At 32.6% G+C, this 22,699-nt stretch overlaps 1 protein-coding gene across 1 annotated transcript; it reads right to left on the bottom strand.

Moving 5' to 3' along the window:
• Positions 1–2,189: 2,189 nt before the first annotated feature.
• Positions 2,190–2,777, bottom strand: LOC147921100 (uncharacterized). The gene has a single exon (XM_087501364.1). It carries the CDS (start codon positions 2,775–2,777, stop codon positions 2,190–2,192), a length of 588 nt encoding a protein of 195 aa, XP_087357490.1.
• Positions 2,778–22,699: the final 19,922 nt, after the last annotated feature.

Raw genomic sequence — 22,699 nt, 5'->3', positions numbered from 1 at the left:
CTTGATAAACATCGCAAACATGGGCCACATTACAAAGTTTAGAGTGCTAGATGGCTACAGATCAACGTGTTGTACATAATATTTTCTAAGCGTGTTCTTTAGCTAGATAGTTATGTCCAGCAAATGTGATGTGGTTTTATAAGGGATATGAGTGTTTAACTAAACTTTTGTTTGTCGTTTTAATGTCATGACTATTACTCACTTGAAGTATCTTTCTTTTTGAAATCAAACACAATATATAAGAAAAGTTAAAAAAAATACTTAAAGTTATGGGATCATGAGTACATAATATTAGTCTCCATCCTCGGCCACATATCACAAAAAACTAGGGAGTAAGGAACCAAAAATAACTCATCACAGGATTTCAACTTGTATTTTTGGTAATACTCTTAAACTTTTTCTTACCATTCAGTGACTTGTGTGAAACTAAAAGCTGAAACTGAAAACCTTTAGGCATACATGGGCCGACCTTAGAGGTCTTTTCTTTTCGTAAGAGCATTAACGTCTGATGACACACAAAACAATTTTTTCAGAAACCCAACAAGAAGGGATGACAACAACAAAGATAACATCACAAATTTAGCCATACAAGTGAATAAAATGCTAATTCAAAGGGTGAGCTTGAAGATCGTTCAAGTGGTTGGCACATGAATAATTTCTTGGTGACAAGTTAGTTCGGCGTCGTATATGTTTTCCTCAAAGTACAACAAGGGAATGTAACAAAGCTCGGTCAGATGACATATATAAGAATCAGAAGCTAATATAGTCATATGTTTTAGACATACAAGTTTTTTCCTTTTTTTATTTTACATATTCAACTAAATCAGAAAATATATAGTGATGGGACTGATGGTTAAGTTACATGTCTCTTTGATGAATTATGTTCTCGATGAGGGCAATGAACATGTAATGGGAATGCACATCAATTGACTTCTGTAATCAAGGACTAAATTTGGGTAAGAGATATTTTTTCATGTCTTTTATGATTGTAGTTTACATGGATGATTTACAGTTTTGCACTCTAAAAACTGATTTTTTCGTTCCTCCTTTTATAATCTACCTTCGAATCCATCAAATGTTTTACAAGAAAAAAAATTCATTTACAAGTCGCCCATGGTAGAGATCCAAAAGTTATACCGTACCAAGAAAAAAATTCTCATAGTTCGCAGAGGTTGCGATAGTTGGGCGTATTTTGATGTCCAGGTAGGTGATACTTTCACATATAATTGGGTTAATATTAGGGATGTCAAAATGGTTAACCCAACCCAACTCAACTCATTATCTAATGAGTTAAAAGTTAACTGAGTTTATGAGTTGATTCAACTCATTTAATAATTGGGTTGGATCAACTCATGAATCTATTTAGTTAAATGAGTTAGATGAATAATTGAGTTAATCCACAACAATATAAATTAATTAATATTTAATTTAAAATAATAATAATTAATATTTATCATCATTTTCACTATCATCATCATTATCACCATCACATAACTTTTAGTGAAAAATTATTGAAGAAAAATCAAATTTTGCATTTTTTGTGGGAAAATTGTGGGTTTGCGTTTTTGGAGGGAAATTTACAGGTTTGTGTTTTTGGCGGGAAAATTGTGGATTTACATTTTGGAGAGAAATTGCGGATTTGCGTTTCGGTGAGAAAATTGCGGGTTTGCGTTTTTGGTGGGAAATTTACGGGTTTGCGTTTTGGTGGGAAAATTGCGGGTTTGCGTTTTTGGAGGAAAATTTACAGGTTTGTGTTTTTGGTGAGAAAATTGTGGATTTGCATTTCGGTGAGAAAATTGCGGGTTTGCGTTTTTGGCGGGAAAATTATGGGTTTGCGTTTTTGGCGAAAAAATTATAAATTCTGAATTTTGGCCTTGACGGGAAAATTGCGGATTTACATTTGGAGAGAAATTGCGGATTTGCGTTTCGGTGAGAAAATTGCGGGTTTGCGTTTTTGGCGGGAAATTTACGGATTTGCGTTTTTGGTGAGAAAATTGTGGATTCGCGTTTCGGTGAGAAAATTGCGGGTTTGCGTTTTTGGCGGGAAAATTATGGGTTTGCGTTTTTGGCGAAAAAATTATAAATTCTGAATTTTGGCCTTGACGGGAAAATTGCGGGTTTGGGATTGGCATTTTTGGCGGGAAAATTGCGGGTTTGGGATTTACGGGTTTGCATTATCATGATCTAAATTATGGGTTTACTAGACGCCGCAGAGTTAAGGAGGAAGTGGAGTCATTGACGTCTAACCATGCGGTAAGAGCATTCCAAATGTGAAAGACAAAAGGCCTATATCCCAAACGCCTTGTCGCCTCTGTCCACAAGTTCTCGCTAAGGTCACAATGGAGGAATAAATGCTCTTTGTCTTCTGGAACTCTGCCACATATACAACAAGATGTTTTGATTTGCATTCCCCAATTTGCCAGTCTTGTTCGTGTTGGTAATCTGTCAAGATGCATCAGCCACATCATAAAAGCGTGCCTTGTTATTGCTCCTTTGAACCAAATTTGGTTGGTCCAGGATTGTGGAGGTTGTCTTGGGCGAATGACATCCCAGGTCCTCATTGTGCTGAAGTGATCAAGCTCCATATCATCAACTTTCCAAGTAAAAGGGTCTGGCTCCGAGCATAGCATTGGTATCGGTACTGTTGTGAGATGAATCTGCAGCGTTTCCTCTTGAAGCGATCTCGGAGGTCTCAGGAGCCACCCATTGGGTGAACACGCTTGTGCCACAGTCCCCACTAGTGGTACGCCTGTTTGGGAAGGTCCCGTTGGCCCCATAAAATCCAGCAAGGGTCGAAAAGGAGACCACTAATCATACCAAAAGCTTGCTGTCTTGCCATTACCCACATTACACCGAAGAAAAAGAAGAGCCAGAGGACGCAGGTGGAGGATTGTTCGCCATGTCCAGGAGGTTTGCTTCTCTACATCAACTTGCCAGAAAACTTCGTCTTTGATCTTGTTGTTCGTAACCATTCCGCCCAAAGGGAGTCTCTAGCAGTTAGCAGCCGCCAAATGAGCTTAAGACGTAGAGTTTTGTTCCACCGATTTATGCTGCGAAAACCTAGGCCACCTTCTTCTTTAGGCAGACATAAAGATGACCATGCGACTTTTGCGTTTGCCTTTTTAGATATATCTCCACACCACAAGAACTTGGCACATAGACTCACAATGATCTTCACACATCCCTTGGGGAGAATAAAAGCCGAGGCCCAAAAGTTGATAATTCCATAAATAACAGATGAGATCAATTCTTTTCTGCCTGCAAATGATAGGGCCCTCGCAGACGAGGAGGAGAATTTGCCTGTTATTTTGCCTATCAGAGGTCTGTAATCTGAGATCTGGAGCTTTCTATGCATCAAGGGCAAGCCAAGGTAGCGAAGAGGAAGTGAACCAAGGTTGAAGCCAAGCGAATTAAACTATAAGGTTTCATCCTGGTTCATTCCTGCTAAGTAGAGGTCTGTCTTGTCTTTGTTCATTGCTAGGCCAGATAAAACCGAGAACTGATGTAACACTGTTGAGATGTTCTCCAGAGAATCCTTTTTGCCATCAAAGAAAACAATTATGTCGTCAGCAAAAGCCAGAAGGGGGACTTGAGGATTCGACGCTTGGGGATGATAGTTGATGTGGTTGGTGTTGAACTTGCTAGTCAGCATTTGTGTGAAGACTTCCAATGCAATCGTGAAAAAGTAAGGGGAAATAGAGTCTCCTTGTCTCAGCCCCTTAGCCCCTTTGAAGTAGCCACAACTCTTACCATTAACACAAACTGAGAAAGTAGGAGACGATATGCATTCAGTGATGAGCTTGACAAAGTGATCTGGGAAGGCCATGGTCCTTAGTACATTGATGATGAACTGCCAGTCTGTTGAATCGAAAGCTTTCTTCAAATCCACCTTCAACATGCCTCTTGTAGAGATATTTTTTTGATTATATCCTTGCACCAGTTCAGTTGATAACAACACATTTTCAACCAACAGTCTACCCGGGATGAAAGCAGATTGCGAATTTGCTATAAGATCAGGTAAGACAGTTTTGAGGCGATTAGCAATGAGCTTCGAGATTACCTTGTATATGGAGTTGCAGCAGGCAATAGGTCTAAAATCAGACATTCTTGAAGCGTTAGGCGTTTTTGGTACCAAGGTCAGCAGAGTAGCATTCCACTGCTTGAGGAGCTGGCCAGAATTATAAAATTCCATTATAGCTTCTACCATATCAGGACCAACAGTGTCCTAATGAGCTGTGAAGAACTCTGCACTATATTCATCTGGGCCTGGAGCCTTGTTTTTCGGAAGAGAGAAAAATCCTTTCCTGAGTGAAAGGTGAAGAGAGGACATGGATTGCTGATTGAGAGCATCTTTGGGGCACAATATCCGCAAGCTCCTCAACAGTAGGAGGCTGCGTTGGTCCTTTATCACCTAAAAGAGATTTGAAGAAACCAACTGCCATTTGCTGAATGCCGAGTTTAGAATCCACAATCTGATCGTTCTCGTCAAGAAGGAACAATATTTGATTTAGCGATTGACGAGACAGGACAGCCCGGTGAAAGAATTTGGAGTTTTTATCTCCTTCCTCCAGCCAGCAGATTATGGACTTTTGACGAAGATACGACTCCTCTGCAGCAGCCAAGGTGAACCATAGCTTGTGTGCTTCTTTTTCCATCATAGCCAAATGAGGTGATGGGTGGCTAAGAGAGCTTGTTGGCAGTTTTGGAGTGATTCAAATGCTTCCCTGGTCCTCTTTTCCAGATCCGAGTAGTTTTCTCTGCTGAAGTCTAAGATCACCCTTTTCAACGTTTTGAGTTTTTTTGACACCAACATCATCTTTGAACAATCAAACGATAGAGAAGTCCACCATAGTTTGATGAGAGGGGCAAAATCCGCATTGCGATTGAGCATAGCCAGGAATTTGAAGGGTGTATGGATTTTGGGCTTACCAAAGTCCACAAAAATGCAAGAGGGGCTATGGTCTGAGAAGCCAGGATCACCGAAGATGCCCAAGGAGTTTGGAAAGGCAGACATCCATGTTTCATTGACTAAAATTCTGTCGAGCTTCTTTGATATGGGATCAGTGGAGTGCTTGTTGGACCAGGTGAAGGTATTACCGCAGTATGGGAGATCCAAGAGTTGGGAAACAGTAAGACATTGCACAAGGTCTCGCATACCTCTTGTAGTTGTGATTGCACCAGGGACTGAGTGTTCCTCAGGGGATAAAATTTGGTTAAAATCCCCTGTAACCAACCAAGGCCTGTTCTCAACTGGAAACGAACCCGCTAGGAGTAGAATCTCCAAACATAAGAGTTTCCTTTCCTCACTACAAGTTGATGATGCATATACGATAGACACCACCATTTCCTCTGACACAAAAGGAAGTTTTACCAGACAAGTGATCATCTGCAAGGACTTTGATAAGATTGTGACATTTACAGAAGGGTGCCACACAACCCAAATCTTTCCAAGAGGTGAAAATTCATAATTATCTGCCGAAAGCCACCCTGGAAGACTACCCGATAGGATATGACTCGCCTTCTCAGGGTAGACGCGGGTTTCTATAATCCCATCAAAACAAGGTTTATATACCTTAATCCAATTCCTAAGACTTCTCTGCTTTACAGGATCATTAAGTACTCTTACATTACGATAAAAAATATCCATTAAGGGGATATTGTCTTAGAGGATTTGAGGGCCTCCAGCCCTGACTCGACCATCCTTTTTCTTTATCATTCTTTTGGATATTACCCTCAAGAAACGATCAGACTCAGCTTCTGGATTATCATCATCTCCAGAGAGACTGTCAGGTTCAGATTCATCCAAATGGCTATCCCCGTTTTCCACATTGTGCCTCAAAGTATTAAACAAATTATCCGAAAGATCAACACATAACTTCCCCTCGTCAAGGATTGGTTGCTGCTTTGATGGAGAAGCTTGAGCTCCCACCGAAGAGTTTTTAGCAAGGGTCAATGCCTTACTATAAAGTCTTGATTTTCCTTATATCAAAAACAGATTATGATTTAGTTTCCAAGTTCGAAAACTTCATTATTGCATGAATGTGAATTATGTGATGGTGTCAAGGATCTGGCTGTGTAGGTGAAGGTGGATGTTGAGGAGAGAGCAATGCTAATTCTTTGATCAAGGTCGATTACATTGTTCAACAATATGTTTTCTGTCTGAATTAGCACTGAATACATAACTGATGAATTAGCTTTGAATTGTTGAATTGATTGTTAGTTTTTTCAAAGAGACTTTTCTTTTGAATGGTTAGTTTAATCGGTGACATAATCTGATGTGTAAAGATGGAATCTGCAAATGAAGAATTGATATGAGTTTGCGATGGAATGGAGACATGAAAGGAGAAAATTATGTTCGTAAATATTTAAGCATTATGCATGTTACATTATTGTTGGCAAGAAGTGGGTCCTAGCTATAAGTGGTTCTTGATATTTTTTTTATTTGAACCCAACTATGAAAGAACAATGAAAAGGGAACACCACATAATATTGTTATTGTAGATGGATTTCATTACCGAATCAATGCAAATAGCCTCGTGAGATCAGGCTTCTTTTTTGCTTCTACCATCAGAATGTTAAATGTATGTTTTGGATTCATAAAAGCTTATAGTTAGGTCCTAACAACCAGGTACATATGTTCCATAAATTATTGGAATTATAGATTTAGCACCTTAGAAAAACATTTCCAGTGCTCTCGATCGCAAACATACGAATAGATGATTCTTCGTTTCTATTAAAATGTACATGGAAGCGTATATGCGAAGGAGAAAGGCAGAAAGCTTAATGGTACGTACAAGGGAAAATAAAACATTTGGAATAATATGGAACATTAAAGAGTCTTAGCTTGTGAGCTCTGCTATTAGATCGGATAAGACAAAATGAAAGTAGATACGCAATGATAGTGACTGTGTTATTGATTTATGATACACCGATGAAGAAAGGAAATAGTAGGGATAGAGGCAGCAGTTTTAGGTGAGTTTGCATGTATAATAATTTCTAAAATATAGTCATACGCATTAGCATTTCTATATGTCAATGTGTGTAACACTAATTCTGATGTAATATCTGAATATGTTATAATATAATAATTGAAACATTACTCGGGTATGCTAATTTTCCTCCTAAAGCTAAAGGTTACAATCATCTGCTAAGATTCAAAGTTAGTAAATATATACCAATATATTTATTTAATTAATGGATTTGGTATTGTTTATAAATTAAAATTGCTCTATATAGAAAATACATACAAATTTATTCTCATAATTCTGTTATATTCTTCATCTAAAAAATATCCAGATAAAATATATTCCCAACTTAAACCCATTATTTCTTTTTGCATTTATTCAATATATGTATAAGTGTATTTACAATTTTTTTAAATCTATTGAAATATATAGAATTGTATTTTATAATATATATATATATATATATATAAATACACGTAGCGCGGAAAATCTCCTAAATCTCCTAGTATATATAAATGTATATCTATTGGCAGACTAAGTAACACAAAACACAGTTACTAATTAGCTTTCGAAGTTCCAAATTTTATAAAGTTATACACAATAGCTTGCCCTCTTTCTTTCTCTCTCTCCCCCTTAGCTTAAACCGAAGACTATAGCTGCATGTGACGGAGTCATATCAAGATAATATTTTTGTTTATTTTGCTGGAGGCGAATTATACACAAGCATGCATGAAAACGAAAAAATGACTTAATGTTCACTTCGTGGGTTAATATGAGCAAATATTTGATCTATAATTTATTTTAGATACAGTTCAATACTCAAATAACATATGATAATGGTTTTTTTTCAATATTAAAAGCTCAATTTGTATCATCAAGGACCATATTTATGCTGACAATATGGACATCGAACTCTGCATATGTTAAAGAGAAAGAAAGGGTTGAACCAAGTTGCCAAGATAAATTTTATGGACATGAAATCCCTTAAATTACTTAAAGCATCTGCTGCCTAATTAAGAAATTTTATGGACATGAAATCCCTTAAATTACTTAAAACCCTTGCTTCATGGAATCATGGGTGCATATGTAAATGTTAATAATTAAGAAATTTAACTAATTTAGCACCTACTAAAAACCAAAGAGATTATTTATTTCACGTCAAGTGTGTTTATCTCCACATATATAAACATTTTTTCATCCTATTAGTTTATTTGAATTAATCTTTTTGTTGATAATAAAAAAGGCGACAGTTGCCTATTTTTTTAGTTTATGTGTTTTCATCATAATTATTAATACAATAAGTTAATTTCCCTAACATGTGGTCATTTTTATCAATTTAAATTGTTTTTTAGTTACTAATAGTCTTGTGTTCGAGAAACAGTGAATAGAGTGATGGGTTTTGATTTTAGTCTAAATCCATCAGATGGCCTATAAATGAAGAAGTCGATTACCAAATTGTGAAGGTTATAGATTTTACCAAAATTTAAAGGTTTAGGACAGTTAAAAGACTTTTATTCTTTTAATCTCTTTTTATTTCCACACAAGAAAACAAAATGATTACAATATTGGGATAAGTTTGTTTCGGTAACATTTGGCATTATCAATCGTTGTTCCACAAACTATTATTTGTCGTGTACATAAATAAATACATATGAGTAACTAATTACTAAACTAGATAAAATTAAATTGAAACGTGGGCTAGCCACCTAGTTTTATATAAGAAAAGTTAATATGAACTAAAAGTTGTGATGTGAGTTTTAGTTTGAACCAACTGCCAAAAAAAAAGTGATCACAAAATGTACAGAATATAGCATGTTTGGTAAACTACCTAACTTAAGGAACTGGTATTCCAAAAATTTAAAAGTGAATTATTTTTTGGGAGAATTTCAAAAATATCTCTTTTGTAATACCATTTTTCAAAAATAGTCTCTATTTCAAACTTTACCAAAAAACCATTAAAAATTTGTGTGTAACCCTATAAATATATACACAAATTACATTTATATGTGTGTAATTTTTTTTAAATCTTTTATAAATACAGTATAAATACCTTTTAAAAACTGTTTAAAAATCTTTTAAAAACCTTGTAAACCTTTTTAAAACCTTGTAAAAACCTTTTTAAATGTTTTATAACTTCATATATATTTGGATCGAGTCTAAAGGTAGTAGTTATTATCTAAAAGTACCTTGTGAACCATATAAAACTTTATAATTTTTCATAGGTGTATTTTTGAAAATGGATAGATGAAAAGGGTATTTTTGAAAAAAGGTACACCAAAAGGGGTATTTCTCAAAAATTCTCTTGTTTTTTTCTAAATAGCCTTTAATCATAATATATTTATGTTTTGGATTTTTGGAAACTTGCCAAGACAAGGTCGTCTTACTCCAAAAAATAATTAATCATAGGACCAACACAAGTAATAGTGTTTCCGATGACATGCATACTTTATACAAAATTGTTCAAAACTCTATATCTTTTGAGATAAAGAGTGTGAAACAGTTGACTGATAAAATCAAATGGTTAAAGAACAAGTATGTAGGAAAGAGGAGAATAAATCATTTACCCAAGTCAATGATCCGACATGTTCCAAACTTTTTCCCACTCTATTAATTTATTTGAATTAATCTTTTGTTGATAACATTTTCCCAAATTGTGAAGGTTATAGATTTTACCAAAATTTAAAGGTTTAGGACAGTTAAAAGACTTTTATTATTGAGAATTTGTTAAAAATACCTTTTTTGGGATACCCCTTTTCAAAAATATCCTCTTTTTTGAACATTTTCATTTTTACACTCTTTTACATAATTTCAATGTATTAAATTAATTTTTAATTTTTTTTTTAAGTTTGGATTCTCATTTTACATTTATGATATAGTTTTGAGGGGTTAGGGTTTAGTATTTGGATTTTAGGATTTAGAATTTAGTGATTTTATTCATAAAAAAGGGGTATTTTTGAAAATGACCAACATGAAAGGGTATTTTTAAAAAGTAATATAGGAAAAGGGTGTATTTTTGAAAATCTCCCTTTATTCTTTTAATCTCTTTTTATTTCCACACAAGAAAACAAAATGATTACAATATTGGGTTAAGTTTGTTTCGGTAACATTTGGCATTATCAATTGTTGTTCCACAAACTATTATTTGTCGTGTACATAAATAAATACATATAAGTAACTAATTACTAAACTAGATAAAATTAAATTGAAGTGTGGGCTAGCCACCTAGTTTTATATAAGAAAAGTTAATATGAACTAAAAGTTGTGATGTGAGTTTTAGTTTGAACCAACTGCCAAAAAAAAAAGTGATCACAAAATGTACAGAATAGAGCATGTTTGGTAAATGACCTAACTTGAGAAACTGGTATTCCAAAAATTCAAAAGTGAAATTGTTTTTTTGGAGAATTCCAAAAATACCCTTTTTGCAATACCATTTTTCAAAAATAGAATATGCTAGTTTGCTAATTGATAACAAAAAGTTCACAAATAATATTTTCAGCAACGCTTAACAGAATATCCATTTCAGAGAGCAACAATAAAAGTTTAAACTCATAATAAAAGCATCTAACGAAATGCTTCATCCATCTTTCTTAAGAGTTGATGAAGAAACCCGGCCTTCTCCAAGTGAAAGGTTGATTCCCTAAACTGCAAAGCTTTCAACTGCTCCTCAAATATCTTCTTAACCTCTGAAGAAAGCCTACTTACACCTTTTTCAGCACCAAGTTCATCCATACCAAAACCCACTAAAGCTCCAACAAGAAAAAAAGACTTAACATTCTTTGACTTGCCATTCTTTGACTTCTTCCCATTAGACTTAACAGCTGATTCGAGAGTTCCCCCAACAAGCTTAGACAAGTCAAAGGCCTTGTGATCACAAGCTTTGACAAATGTCGGAGTGTCAAGGGATGTGAAGATGGTTTGAATGTAGTAAGGTTCAATTTATGGAAAAGCTTAGGCATTTGAAGAATAAGTATGAGAACAATCTTCGTAAATTCAAGAATGGTGATGGTTAGCCCAAATTGAATTGTATGTTATCAACAACATTCTTAAAACTTCGGTTTTCTCATGAGTGTGGGTGCGGCAAATGAAACGCTACACACACAAGACCAAAGTATACAATAGGAATATGTATATGAAATGATGATAAAATAAACTTAAAATTTTTTTTTATTTTAACAGCGAATCAATATACTTCGGGAATGTTTATTAGTTGTGTTGTTGTTGTATGAATTATGATATGATGAATTGATGTTAGAAAACGCTTCAAACCAAGAACTCATGTGTTCTATTTTTTTTTTTTTTTGGTACTTGTCATGTGTTCTATTTACTATGATGGATTGATGGTCTTTATTTTTTATTTTTCTAATGGTTAGTGATTGTCGAAGAGTTACAAATTTAATTGAAATAAAATATGTAATAATATCCAACACTTCCATATGTTTTTTTTTGTAAGAGTAGTTTAGGTTCTTGATCAGAATATTATGTTTTGAGAATATCAAGAATTTGTATTTAATTTATACTTTTTCATATATTGTTTTTTTGGATATCATACTTTTTCATTGTTTGAACTACTCACTTTTTTATTTTTCATTGTTTGAAGTACTCATTTTCAATAAAAAAAATGAAAATCAAGTACTCATTGTTTGAAGTACTTATTGAAAATGAAGTATTAAATGAGTACTTATTTTTTTAGTTTCAAAAATGAAAAGAAACTCATAAAAATATATATTTAAAAAGTTTGTAAAGCTCTAAAACAAAATTTCTCAAAAACTCAAGAAGAGAAGATGAGCTGTCGGTTATCTGTAACTTATAAAATTAATCGGGTCATAAATATTTTTCTAACGTTTTATATTTTATTTAATTAAAGTAGTAATTAATTAATTACTCTAATTCGTGAGAACGAAATGTTAATGACTTAATTCCTACTATTAAAAGAAAAACCATTTATAAAATAAACATCAGTTTTATACGAAATTATAAAAATATGTGATTGGAGTTAAAATAAAATCAATTATTTATGAGAGGGTATAATCGTATTTTAGTCTTATCCTAAATGGATAAACACGTGGATTCCGGATCGGATTTAAAGTTATCAATAAAACATACTTCAATATAAAAACAACGTTCAGAAGATATCTTCAAAATGGTCTGACCGGTAAAAGGAATGGTTTCCTGCGTAGGAGGACCCCGGTTCAATCCCCTATTCCTCTTTATTTTTTAATATAAGTAAAACTATTCATGTATTAATATCTAACAGAGGTTGAATATTATGTTTAATTATAAGGATTTCATTTTTGCCACATATTAAATATTTTTGTAACTATCTATTTTAACATTTTTTGAGTATATTTTTGTGTCATCCTTTCTTATCTTTGTATCTAAACAAGTCCCAACTAAATTCTCTACAATCCTTACAACCAAACACAATCCTTTCATTTAAATCAACATGTTAGATTAAAATATAATTCTCCTTTCATTTTTATCTAATATTATATTTAATTATTTTAATTACTATATAATACATAAAGTTAATAAAAATTTAGATTTTTTTCAGCATATGATGTGATTTGAATTTTTATAAACGGATATATATTAAAAATTATCTTAGGATATTTGGAACCAAACAAGTATATCCACATATACGGCTTGGAATACATTTTTGGAGTACAATAGGGTGCCATCATTTTTTGCCAATTTCGGGTCGGATTTTTAATTAAAATTATAATTGATTCAATTATCCGGATCCTCCTTAAGATTGCTGAATATTTTGGGCCGGTTTTTCAATATCATTCATTCCTAAATCAAAACTAACAAATCGTAAAATGTATATTATCAACTTACGAATCAAGAGTTTCTACAAAACTCTACTTACAACCGTTAACAGTATATATATATATATATATATATATATATATATATATATAAATTCAATTCACCATCGACTACAAACACCTCTAAACCATTACAATATCATATCAACAAAATAATAGACCTGTGGTGTACCACCGGATAAAACCTAATAACAAAACAAAAATTATGGATCAGTGATGATGAATCCTATGTTGGCGGGTTATGCACGGATCCTATGTTGGCGGGTTATGCACGGATATTTAATGCAACGTTTTGTTTTTCAAAACAACATTAACTGTGACCTTCTATCATTTAGTCATTTTGTTAACTACAGTTATGGTAAATGATAGACATCTCTATCAAATATCTTTCATAATCTAATTACCATATTAACGTTTTAAAGTAAATAAGAATTTCCTTTTATTCGTTATTCAAATTAAATTCGTATCCTATTTTCAAGATTGATTCGTATGAGTGATTTCATTCCATATACGTAAGATATTCTTTAATTAACTAACAATATATATACGTTGACTATTTACTCAAATTATAATGGTATATTCGATTTCATATGCCTCTAAAATTTCGGGAAATCTGTTGTAGTATAGCTTGCATCCAATCAATTCATCTTACTATATTAATTGGAAAGTACAAATATAAAACTAACCTTAAAATGTGTAAAAAATTACATTCAATTACCATTAGAAAAACTTAATTAAGATTAAATAATTAATTAAATAAATATTTTTAATTAAAAACGAAAATAGGGAAAACATCAAATAAAATAAATTGTAGAAAAGTAAACAAATCTATTAGAATCAAAACTAATTTATACTTCAAAAAAAATAACAGATAAAAGTTTTTTTACGTGTTAGTTATATTTTTTTAACTTATTTCACAACTATAGCAAAAATTTCACAAAGATTTCAATAATTTTATTCATTATATGCAAATGTTTTCTTGACAGTTTTTCAATAAATATTTTTAAAAAACAAAAATTATCATATAAGCAACAAATTTTTAATCACAAACTATTATAAATAACATAATAACAAAATAAATTATTACAAATTTTCATTAAAAAAAGTTCAGCCCGCGGTTTTCCGCGAGATAGTACCTAATTAATTAGTAATTAGCTATCAATATATATTTTCATAATCCCGCTTAACTTGGTAACAGTTCCAAATTTGATAAACTGGATTAAATGAGTGTGCAAATTATTGAAAAAAAATTTAGAAAACCTACTCCTTATTTAAAAATCTATATATACCCTCCTATTTCTGACTCTTCCATCACTGGCTCACATTCGCAATTTACTTCCACTAATATCATATTAGCAATTTACAGATGTTGATCTTATATGCGAATGTGAAAAAATCGGTGAGTAAGATCAGTTTTTTTTATTGTATGTTATGACATTCAACCATTAGCACATAATCATGTTTTTACATGGTCCGGATTATCTTTAATAATATGTTATTGTGTGTGTTCAGGTAACTTGGTAAATGGTAAATGGTAACTGGTAACTGTCGAGGTCCAACCATATTATGATCTCCAACACCATGAGTTAGAAAGGTTCGGTTTCAATTATCGAAACATGTATATACAAATGTTTTCATAGTTAAATAGAAACATAACTCTAATGATATCTTGAAGTTGATATATTTAAATATAGTTGAACTGTTCGCCCTAAAAATTCTCTCCCAGGCACATCTTCCAAGGAGCCGCAAGCCTTTGACGAAATGAGCTCTTCCCACCGGCGTTGCTCTTCCGGCAACCCTTAATCCTGAATAGTGGTTGGTTACTAGGTGAGATCTCTCAGGACTCCTTCCTCCGGTGACGTTTCTGTTCCGGCGAGCTTTTCCCTGAGATGACCTTCTCCCCTTTGTTGATTTCGACCTCCTCTCTTACTCTTCTGATGTGTTCGGTTCCTTTCCTCAATCTGAGGCCTCCTGCAGCCCCGCCACCGGAGCCTCCATCTCCGCCAACCCCACCAGAACCACCGGATCCACCAGACCCTCCTTCTCACGTTTGCTTGCTCTCCGACAAATCTCTCTCTCAGACGTCGTCGCTAGCCTCCTTTTCGTCTAAACCTTTCCCCTGTTTGCTCTGGCAACTCTCCACACCATCGCTCTTCCTCTCCACACCATCGCTCTTCCTCTCGTCATCGCCGCTTCTCCTCTCTGCACCGCTACTTCCTCAGATTTTTGTTCTGAAACCTTTGGTAGTGCTTGTGTCTTATCCTCATCTCCCATCCTTTGTGTCAACGGCCAGTGGCTCTCTTGGCGTTGCCTTACGATGGCTTACTGCCGTGTGAAGTTCATGTTGTCAGTTCCGAAGTGAGCGCATCTCATCAAGGTTTGCTTCTGACTTCTTGCTCTTATGCCTTCCATTTACTAAACTTAGTTGGCTTTCTAAATCTGAGATAGAGAAAGAGTTAACTAGTTGTGTTGAATGGGATGGTGAGCCCTGTGACCCTTGTTGGAAAGTAGTCATTGAGTTTGGTTTGTTCTTGGACTGCAATTTGACTCTCTTGGATCACGTCAATGATGACTCCGTTTTACCTTGTATTGAGGTCTCTATTAGATTTGTTCTAGTATTGTTTGTTACTAAGGGCTTTGTCCCGACCTTTAGCATCCGCATCTTTGTTTATGTCGATGTAATTTGGGAAGATCAGTCTCTGCTTAGAGCTATGCTTCCTCATCTTGGCACCAACAGCCTCTTTCTCTTCCCAAATGTCCCTCTTGTGAGTGGTTTGGATGATCAAGCTTCACCGGTTTTGCAAGGATCTTCCTCCCGGTTGTTAGCTTCCTCTGCCTTAGTTGTGGAGCTTGTAACCCTTTGGGTTGCACTGGATACAGTCTCTCATGGAGTCGTTGGGATTGTTATGTTTCGATCTCACGTATCTTCCTTTGTAAAACTATATCTTGCATTTATCCCTGGTTTCTTTTCTTTTGGAGTTTTTGTAGGCACCTCTTGCCCTGTTTCCTTGTATTTCTCTTCTATTTGGGTTGTAATTCCTCCTCTTCTGAGTGAGTTTGAGACTTAATTTCAATGAAAATTATTAGTTTGACCAAAAAAAAAAAAACTCTAATGATATCTTATATGAATGCATGTAGTTTTAGTATTTTATTTTGCAAGTACAAACTAACTAAGCAACCCAACATTGAAAAAAAGATTGCAAACGGGGTGACAACTAGCCCTGGTAGTTTGGATTTTCGGTTCGGATTGGATCGGGTTTTTCGGATTTCGGATTGGGATATATAGGATCCGTTTAGAATCCGGATGTTTTTCGAATCGTTTCGGATTCGGATCGGTTTTCAATTTTTTTTTTAATCCGAATTTAATCCGAACCTTATATATATTACTCGGAAATTATAATCAAAAAGTTTGGATAGCTCAGATGGCTTTAACGCATAAACGTAGTTAAGGTTAAGGTTTCATTTCCTATTTCAAACTATGTTGGTATTTTTTTTGTTTAGGTTATATCTTTCTTATTTTTTCTTTGTATTTCTCTTGAACATAAGCAGACCAAATTCATGAAAAAGCCTAATACCGAGAGGTGATAAAGATGAAGACCACAACAACAGTAAACATCAACAATGTCGATAAGGTTTTTGCTAATTAGAATAATATATAAAAAAAAAATTATTATGGTTTATATGATTTTAAGGTATGCTGTCACTGTGGAAGAAGGGATGTATGGTGTGGCAAAGATTGAAATAGTTATCTTCGCTCACGACTCACCTTAACACAAGGATTTGCGACGGATGCCTTTGATGTTGCCACTGCAACACATCTTGCTCATTCCAGTCATATATCAAATTTAGTCAACTATGTATTAAGCAAATTTATCAATAAGTTTATCTTCTTCTTGCTTATTGTTTGCATATCCTTGTGTGTGTGCATTTGTTCTATATATAAACACTAATTATATTTGTCCCCTATTATCTCTTGGGTATTAATATTATTTGTCTGTAGTAACAAATTAACTTATTAAATTTTAGCTCATGTATCTAAACGCAAGCAAATAAATATATATATTCGCATAATAAATTAACAACCAAATGAGTTCAATAAAAAAAAGTTTATGTAAAAAGTTGGCTTATTTGGCTTTGTTAGATCTTCGCTTATTCAAATTATCTTATCATCTCTTGACTTCTCGCTGGTGGGTATTATATAGCTTATATAGTTTATAAAATTTTAGAATTTTTTTCTGTATATGAGTCAAATTTTTGAAAATGGACATATTTTTAAAAATTTATTTTTACAATTCATGTAACCAAACAAGTAAATCTGGATTAAATGTACTCAGACCTTAGTTAATTCTCTACAATCTTTGCAACCTACCACAATTATTTACTACTCTGATATTACAATTTTAATTTATAATTTTACATTTCTTAAATTTTCTCTACCTAATATAAAACGAGATATTAGAAAACTAATATGTCAAATATTAAATAAGATTTAATTTTTTTATTTTATCAACTTAATGATAAATTTTCATTTATTAAGGAGAGAATTACGATTCATGTAACCAAACAAGATCTGACGGAGAACTTAAAGGAGAAAAAAAATAAATCCTTGATTACAATTTTAATAAAGAATCTTTCTTAATGATGATGTATGATTATGAAGCCATGAACAATACTAGTATATAGAATATGCTAGTTTGCTAATTGATAACAGAAAGTTCAAGAATAATTCTTTCAGCAAAGCTTAACAAAACATCCATTTCAGAGAGCAACAATAAAAGCAACTCATAATAAAAGCATTATGCAGAATATGCTAGTTTGCTAATTGATAACAAAAAGTTCAAGAATAATTCTTTCAGCAAAGGTTAACAAAACGTCCATTTCAGAGAGCAACAATAAAAGCTTAAACTCATAATAAAAGCATCTAACGAGATGCTTCATCCATCTTTTTTAAGAGTTGATGAAGAAACCCGTCCTTCTCCAAGTGAAAGTTTAACTACCTAGACTGCAAAGCTTTCAACTGCTCTCAAATATCTTCTTATCCTCTGAAGAAAGACTACTTACACATTTTTCAGCACCAAGTTCATCCATACCAAAACCCACTAAAGCTCCAACAAGAGAAGAATACTCAACATTCTTTGACTTTCCATTCTTTGACTTCTTCTCATTAGACTTAACATTCTTTGACTTGCTATTTTTCAATTGCATTTGCAAAAGTAACCCACTAACCATAAACCCTTTTCATTTTGCAAGTTATTGGGCCCTAATGAGCTGCAATTTTCAAAATGGCCCATAACCGGGTACATATGTTCCATAAATTATTGGAATTATAGATTTAGCACCTTAGAAAAACATTTCCAGTGCTCTCGATCGCAAACATACGAATAGATGATTCTTCGTTTCTATTAAAATGTACATGGAAGCGTATATGCGAAGGAGAAAGGCAGAAAGCTTAATGGTACGTACAAGGGAAAATAAAACATTTGGAATAATATGGAACATTAAAGAGTCTTAGCTTGTGAGCTCTGCTATTAGATCGGATAAGACAAAATTGTTGGTGCGGGATTTAGCACACCCAAAATACCGGTCTAAACCAGAAAGATAATTCAATTACTTAACCGGGAATCCGGTTAAGATCCAATTGAATGTTTACTTGAGGCCTATCCGGAAGAAGGAGGCCCAGCCCCAAAGGTGAAGAGTCGACTTCCCAATTCGCCTGGTAGCCGACTTGAAGAGAAGAAGCAAATTTCCTTACTTTAGTTTGAGTTACAAGGAAAGCTAATATATTCTGTAATCGAGAAGAAGAGTATAAATAAGGGGAGACTTCTTCATTGTAATCCATCCGAAAATTAATACAAAAACCCTAAATTCATCTTTGTTCTTGAGCAAACCCTACCTTGTTCATCAAGAGATTAAATCTCTCTTTTAATTTCTAGTTTTAATCTGATTCTTTGAGAGAAAGCTTTGTTGAATTTGTTTCCCATCTAAACAAATTCATTGTGTGAAACTCAGTTTTTACAAAAATGAAAGTAGATACGCAATGATAGTGACTGTGTTATTGATAATGATACACCGATAAAGAAAGGAAATAGTAGGGATAGAGGCAGCAGTTTTAGGTGAGTTTGCATGTATAATAATTTCTAAAATATAGTCATACGCATTAGCATTTCTATATGTCAATGTGTGTAACACTAATTCTGATGTAATATCTGAACAGTTATAATATAATCATTAAAACATTATTCGGGTATGCTAATTTTCCTCCTAAAGCTAAAGGTTACAATCATCTGCTAAGGTTCAAAGTTAGTAAATATATACCAATATATTTATTTAATTAATGGATTTGGTATTGTTTATAAATTCAAATTGCTCTATATAGAAAATACATACAAATTTATTCTGATAATTCTGTTATATTCTTCATCTAAAAAATATCCAGATAAAATATATTCCCAACTTAAACCCACTATTTCTTTTTGCATTTATTCAATATATGTATAAGTGTATTTACAATTTTTTAAAATCTATTGAAATATATAGAATTGTATTTCATAATATATATATATATATAAATACGTGTAGCGCGGAAAATCTCCTAGTATATATAAATGTATATCGATTGGCAGACTAAGTAACACAAAACACAGTTACTAATTAGCTTTCGAAGTTCCAATTTTTATAAAGTTATACACAATAGCTTGCCCTCTTTCTTTCTCTCTCTCCCCCTTAGCTTAAACCGAAGACTATAGCTGCATGTGACGGAGTCATATCAAGATAATATTTTTGTTTATTTTGCTGGAGGCGAATTATACACAAGCATGCATGAAAACGAAAAAATGACTTAATGTTCACTTCGTGGGTTAATATGAGCAAATATTTGATCTATAATTTATTTTAGATACAGTTCAATACTCAAATAACATATGATAATGGTTTTTTTTCAATATTAAAAGCTCAATTTGTATCATCAAGGACCATATTTATGCTGACAATATGGACATCGAACTCTGCATATGTTAAAGAGAAAGAAAGGGTTGAACCAAGTTGCCAAGATAAATTTTATGGACATGAAATCCCTTAAATTACTTAAAGCATCTGCTGCCTAATTAAGAAATTTTATGGACATGAAATCCCTTAAATTACTTAAAACCCTTGCTTCATGGAATCATGGGTGCATATGTAAATGTTAATAATTAAGAAATTTAACTAATTTAGCACCTACTAAAAACCAAAGAGATTATTTATTTCAAGTCAAGTGTGTTTATCTCCGCATATGTAAACATTTTTCCATCCTATTAGTTTATTTGAATTAATCTTTTTGTTGATAATAAAAAAGGCGACAGTTGCCTATTTTTTTAGTTTATGTGTTTTCATCATAATTATTAACACAATAAGTTAATTTCCCTAACATGTAGTCATTTTTATCAATTTAAATTGTTTTTTAGTTACTAATAGTCTTGTGTTCGAGAAACAGTGAATAGAGTGATGGGTTTTGATTTTAGTCTAAATCCATCAGATGGCCTATAAATGAAGAAGTCGATTACCAAATTGTGAAGGTTATAGATTTTACCAAAATTTAAAGGTTTAGGACAGTTAAAAGACTTTTATTCTTTTAATCTCTTTTTATTTCCACACAAGAAAACAAAATGATTACAATATTGGGATAAGTTTGTTTCGGTAACATTTGGCATTATCAATCGTTGTTCCACAAACTATTATTTGTCGTGTACATAAATAAATACATATAAGTAACTAATTACTAAACTGGATAAAATTAAATTGAAACGTGGGCTAGCCACCTAGTTTTATATAAGAAAAGTTAATATGAACTAAAAGTTGTGATGTGAGTTTTAGTTTGAACCAACTGCCAAAAAAAAAGTGATCACAAAATGTACAGAATATAACATGTTTGGTAAACGACCTAACTTAAGGAACTAGTATTCCAAAAATTTAAAAGTGAATTATTTTTTGGGAGAATTTCAAAAATATCTCTTTTGTAATACCATTTTTCAAAAATAGTCTCTATTTCAAACTTTACCAAAAAACCATTAAAAATTTGTGTGTAATCCTATAAATATATACACAAATTACATTTATATGTGTGTAAATTTTTTTAAATCTTTTATAAATACAGTATAAATACCTTTTAAAAACTGTTTAAAAATCTTTTAAAAACCTTGTAAACCTTTTTAAAACCTTGTAAAAACCTTTTTAAATGTTTTATAACTTCATATATATTTGGATCGAGTCTAAAGGTAGTAGTTATTATCTAAAAGTACCTTGTGAACCATATAAAACTTTATAATTTTTCATAGGTGTATTTTTGAAAATGGATAGATGAAAAGGGTATTTTTGAAAAAAGGTACACCAAAAGGGGTATTTCTCAAAAATTCTCTTGTTTTTTTCTAAATAGCCTTTAATCATAATATATTTATGTTTTGGATTTTTGGAAACTTGCCAAGACAAGGTCGTCTTACTCCAAAAAATAATTAATCATAGGACCAACACAAATAATAGTGTTTCCGATGACATGCATACTTTATACAAAATTGTTCAAAACTCTATATCTTTTGAGATAAAGAGTGTGAAACAGTTGACTGATAAAATCAAATGGTTAAAGAACAAGTATGTAGGAAAGAGGAGAATAAATCATTTACCCGAGTCAATGATCCGACATGTTCCAAACTTGCTAAGATGATTTGGGAATCTGACTCTTTGAAGACGGATTGGTTAGAGAAATCATTCATCCCTGGTGTCATTGCAAATATGGCCCTCACTATTGATCTCACTATTGATGAGGAATTAGTGAAAAAACATTAGAGAGTTTTGCCTTCAAAGAAGAGGAAGAAAATTTAAGAGAATTGGAGATCATTGTTTTTTTATTTTGGTTTTGTATGTTGGAACCTTATGGCTTATCTAGTATTTTTTTGTGGTTGTATTGGCTAATTAGGCCTTCAATGGCATCTGATTCATTCACAATTATATATATATATATATAAAATAGATTTCCTGAAAATTAGGAAAACCATATTTTGAAGAATTTTGGTAATTTCTTCATAAAATCCAGAAAATACGTTTTCTAGATTTTTCAAAGTTAAAAACTATACATAAAATAAAAAACTAATAATGTTACCATTCAAGATTTTGCTAAACCTAAAATCCACACCAAAAATCAAAGGTGTTGAATGACAACACATTTTTTGAATTGTTTTTAGTTTTTAATTCTGCAAAATTCAATTTTTAAGCCATTCAGAATTATAACAAAAATATATTTCCTAAAAAAAAAGGAAAAACAGATTTTGGAGGATTTTGACGATTCCTTCATAAAATCCAAAAACCACATTTTACGGGTTTTTCAACGTGACTTTTTTATTTCCATTTTTCTTATAAAAATTAATAATTATATATAAAGAACCAAAATCTAATCAAATTACTATTTTGCAAAAACTAAAATCTACACTAAACATCAAAAGTTACCAAAATCTAAAACTCATTTAAAAATCAACAACCATTCAAGGCCTTAGTATCAAATGCATTTGTTTTTGTTTTCTGTTTGGGCTGATATTAGTAACAACAACCAATGAATTTCATAACCGTGTAATCCAAAATCTTTGGTGTTCTAGTAACCCTCTGTTTAACTAGCCGTGTCGTTAGTTTTATGTTTGCCATCTCTTTTATGTCTCTCTATCTGCCAAAAAGAGAGAATATTGTGTCATGTTCTTCACTCTATGTTGTCAGATGATAACCATCCGTATTAAAATTTTGGTGCATATACTTATCAGATTGAATGTAACAAAATTACTCAATTTCCCTAGACTCTGAATGACACCAATCATAACCGTATGATACACTGATGCAAAAGGGATAATGGAAGCCACTGTGTGGCCAAGAGAAGGCTACCAAACAGGC

The sequence above is a fragment of the Camelina sativa genome, chromosome 19, assembly GCF_030686135.1.
Source record: "Camelina sativa cultivar CO46 ecotype springtype chromosome 19, ASM3068613v1".
NCBI classification, from domain to species: Eukaryota; Viridiplantae; Streptophyta; class Magnoliopsida; order Brassicales; family Brassicaceae; genus Camelina; species Camelina sativa.
This window is presented reverse-complemented; position numbering and strand designations above follow the sequence as displayed.

Excerpts from the sequence above, each read along its gene's own strand:
- LOC147921100 (XM_087501364.1), bottom strand. The coding sequence starts at position 2,777 with ATGGGGCCAACGGGACCTTCCCAAACAGGCGTACCACTAGTGGGGACT.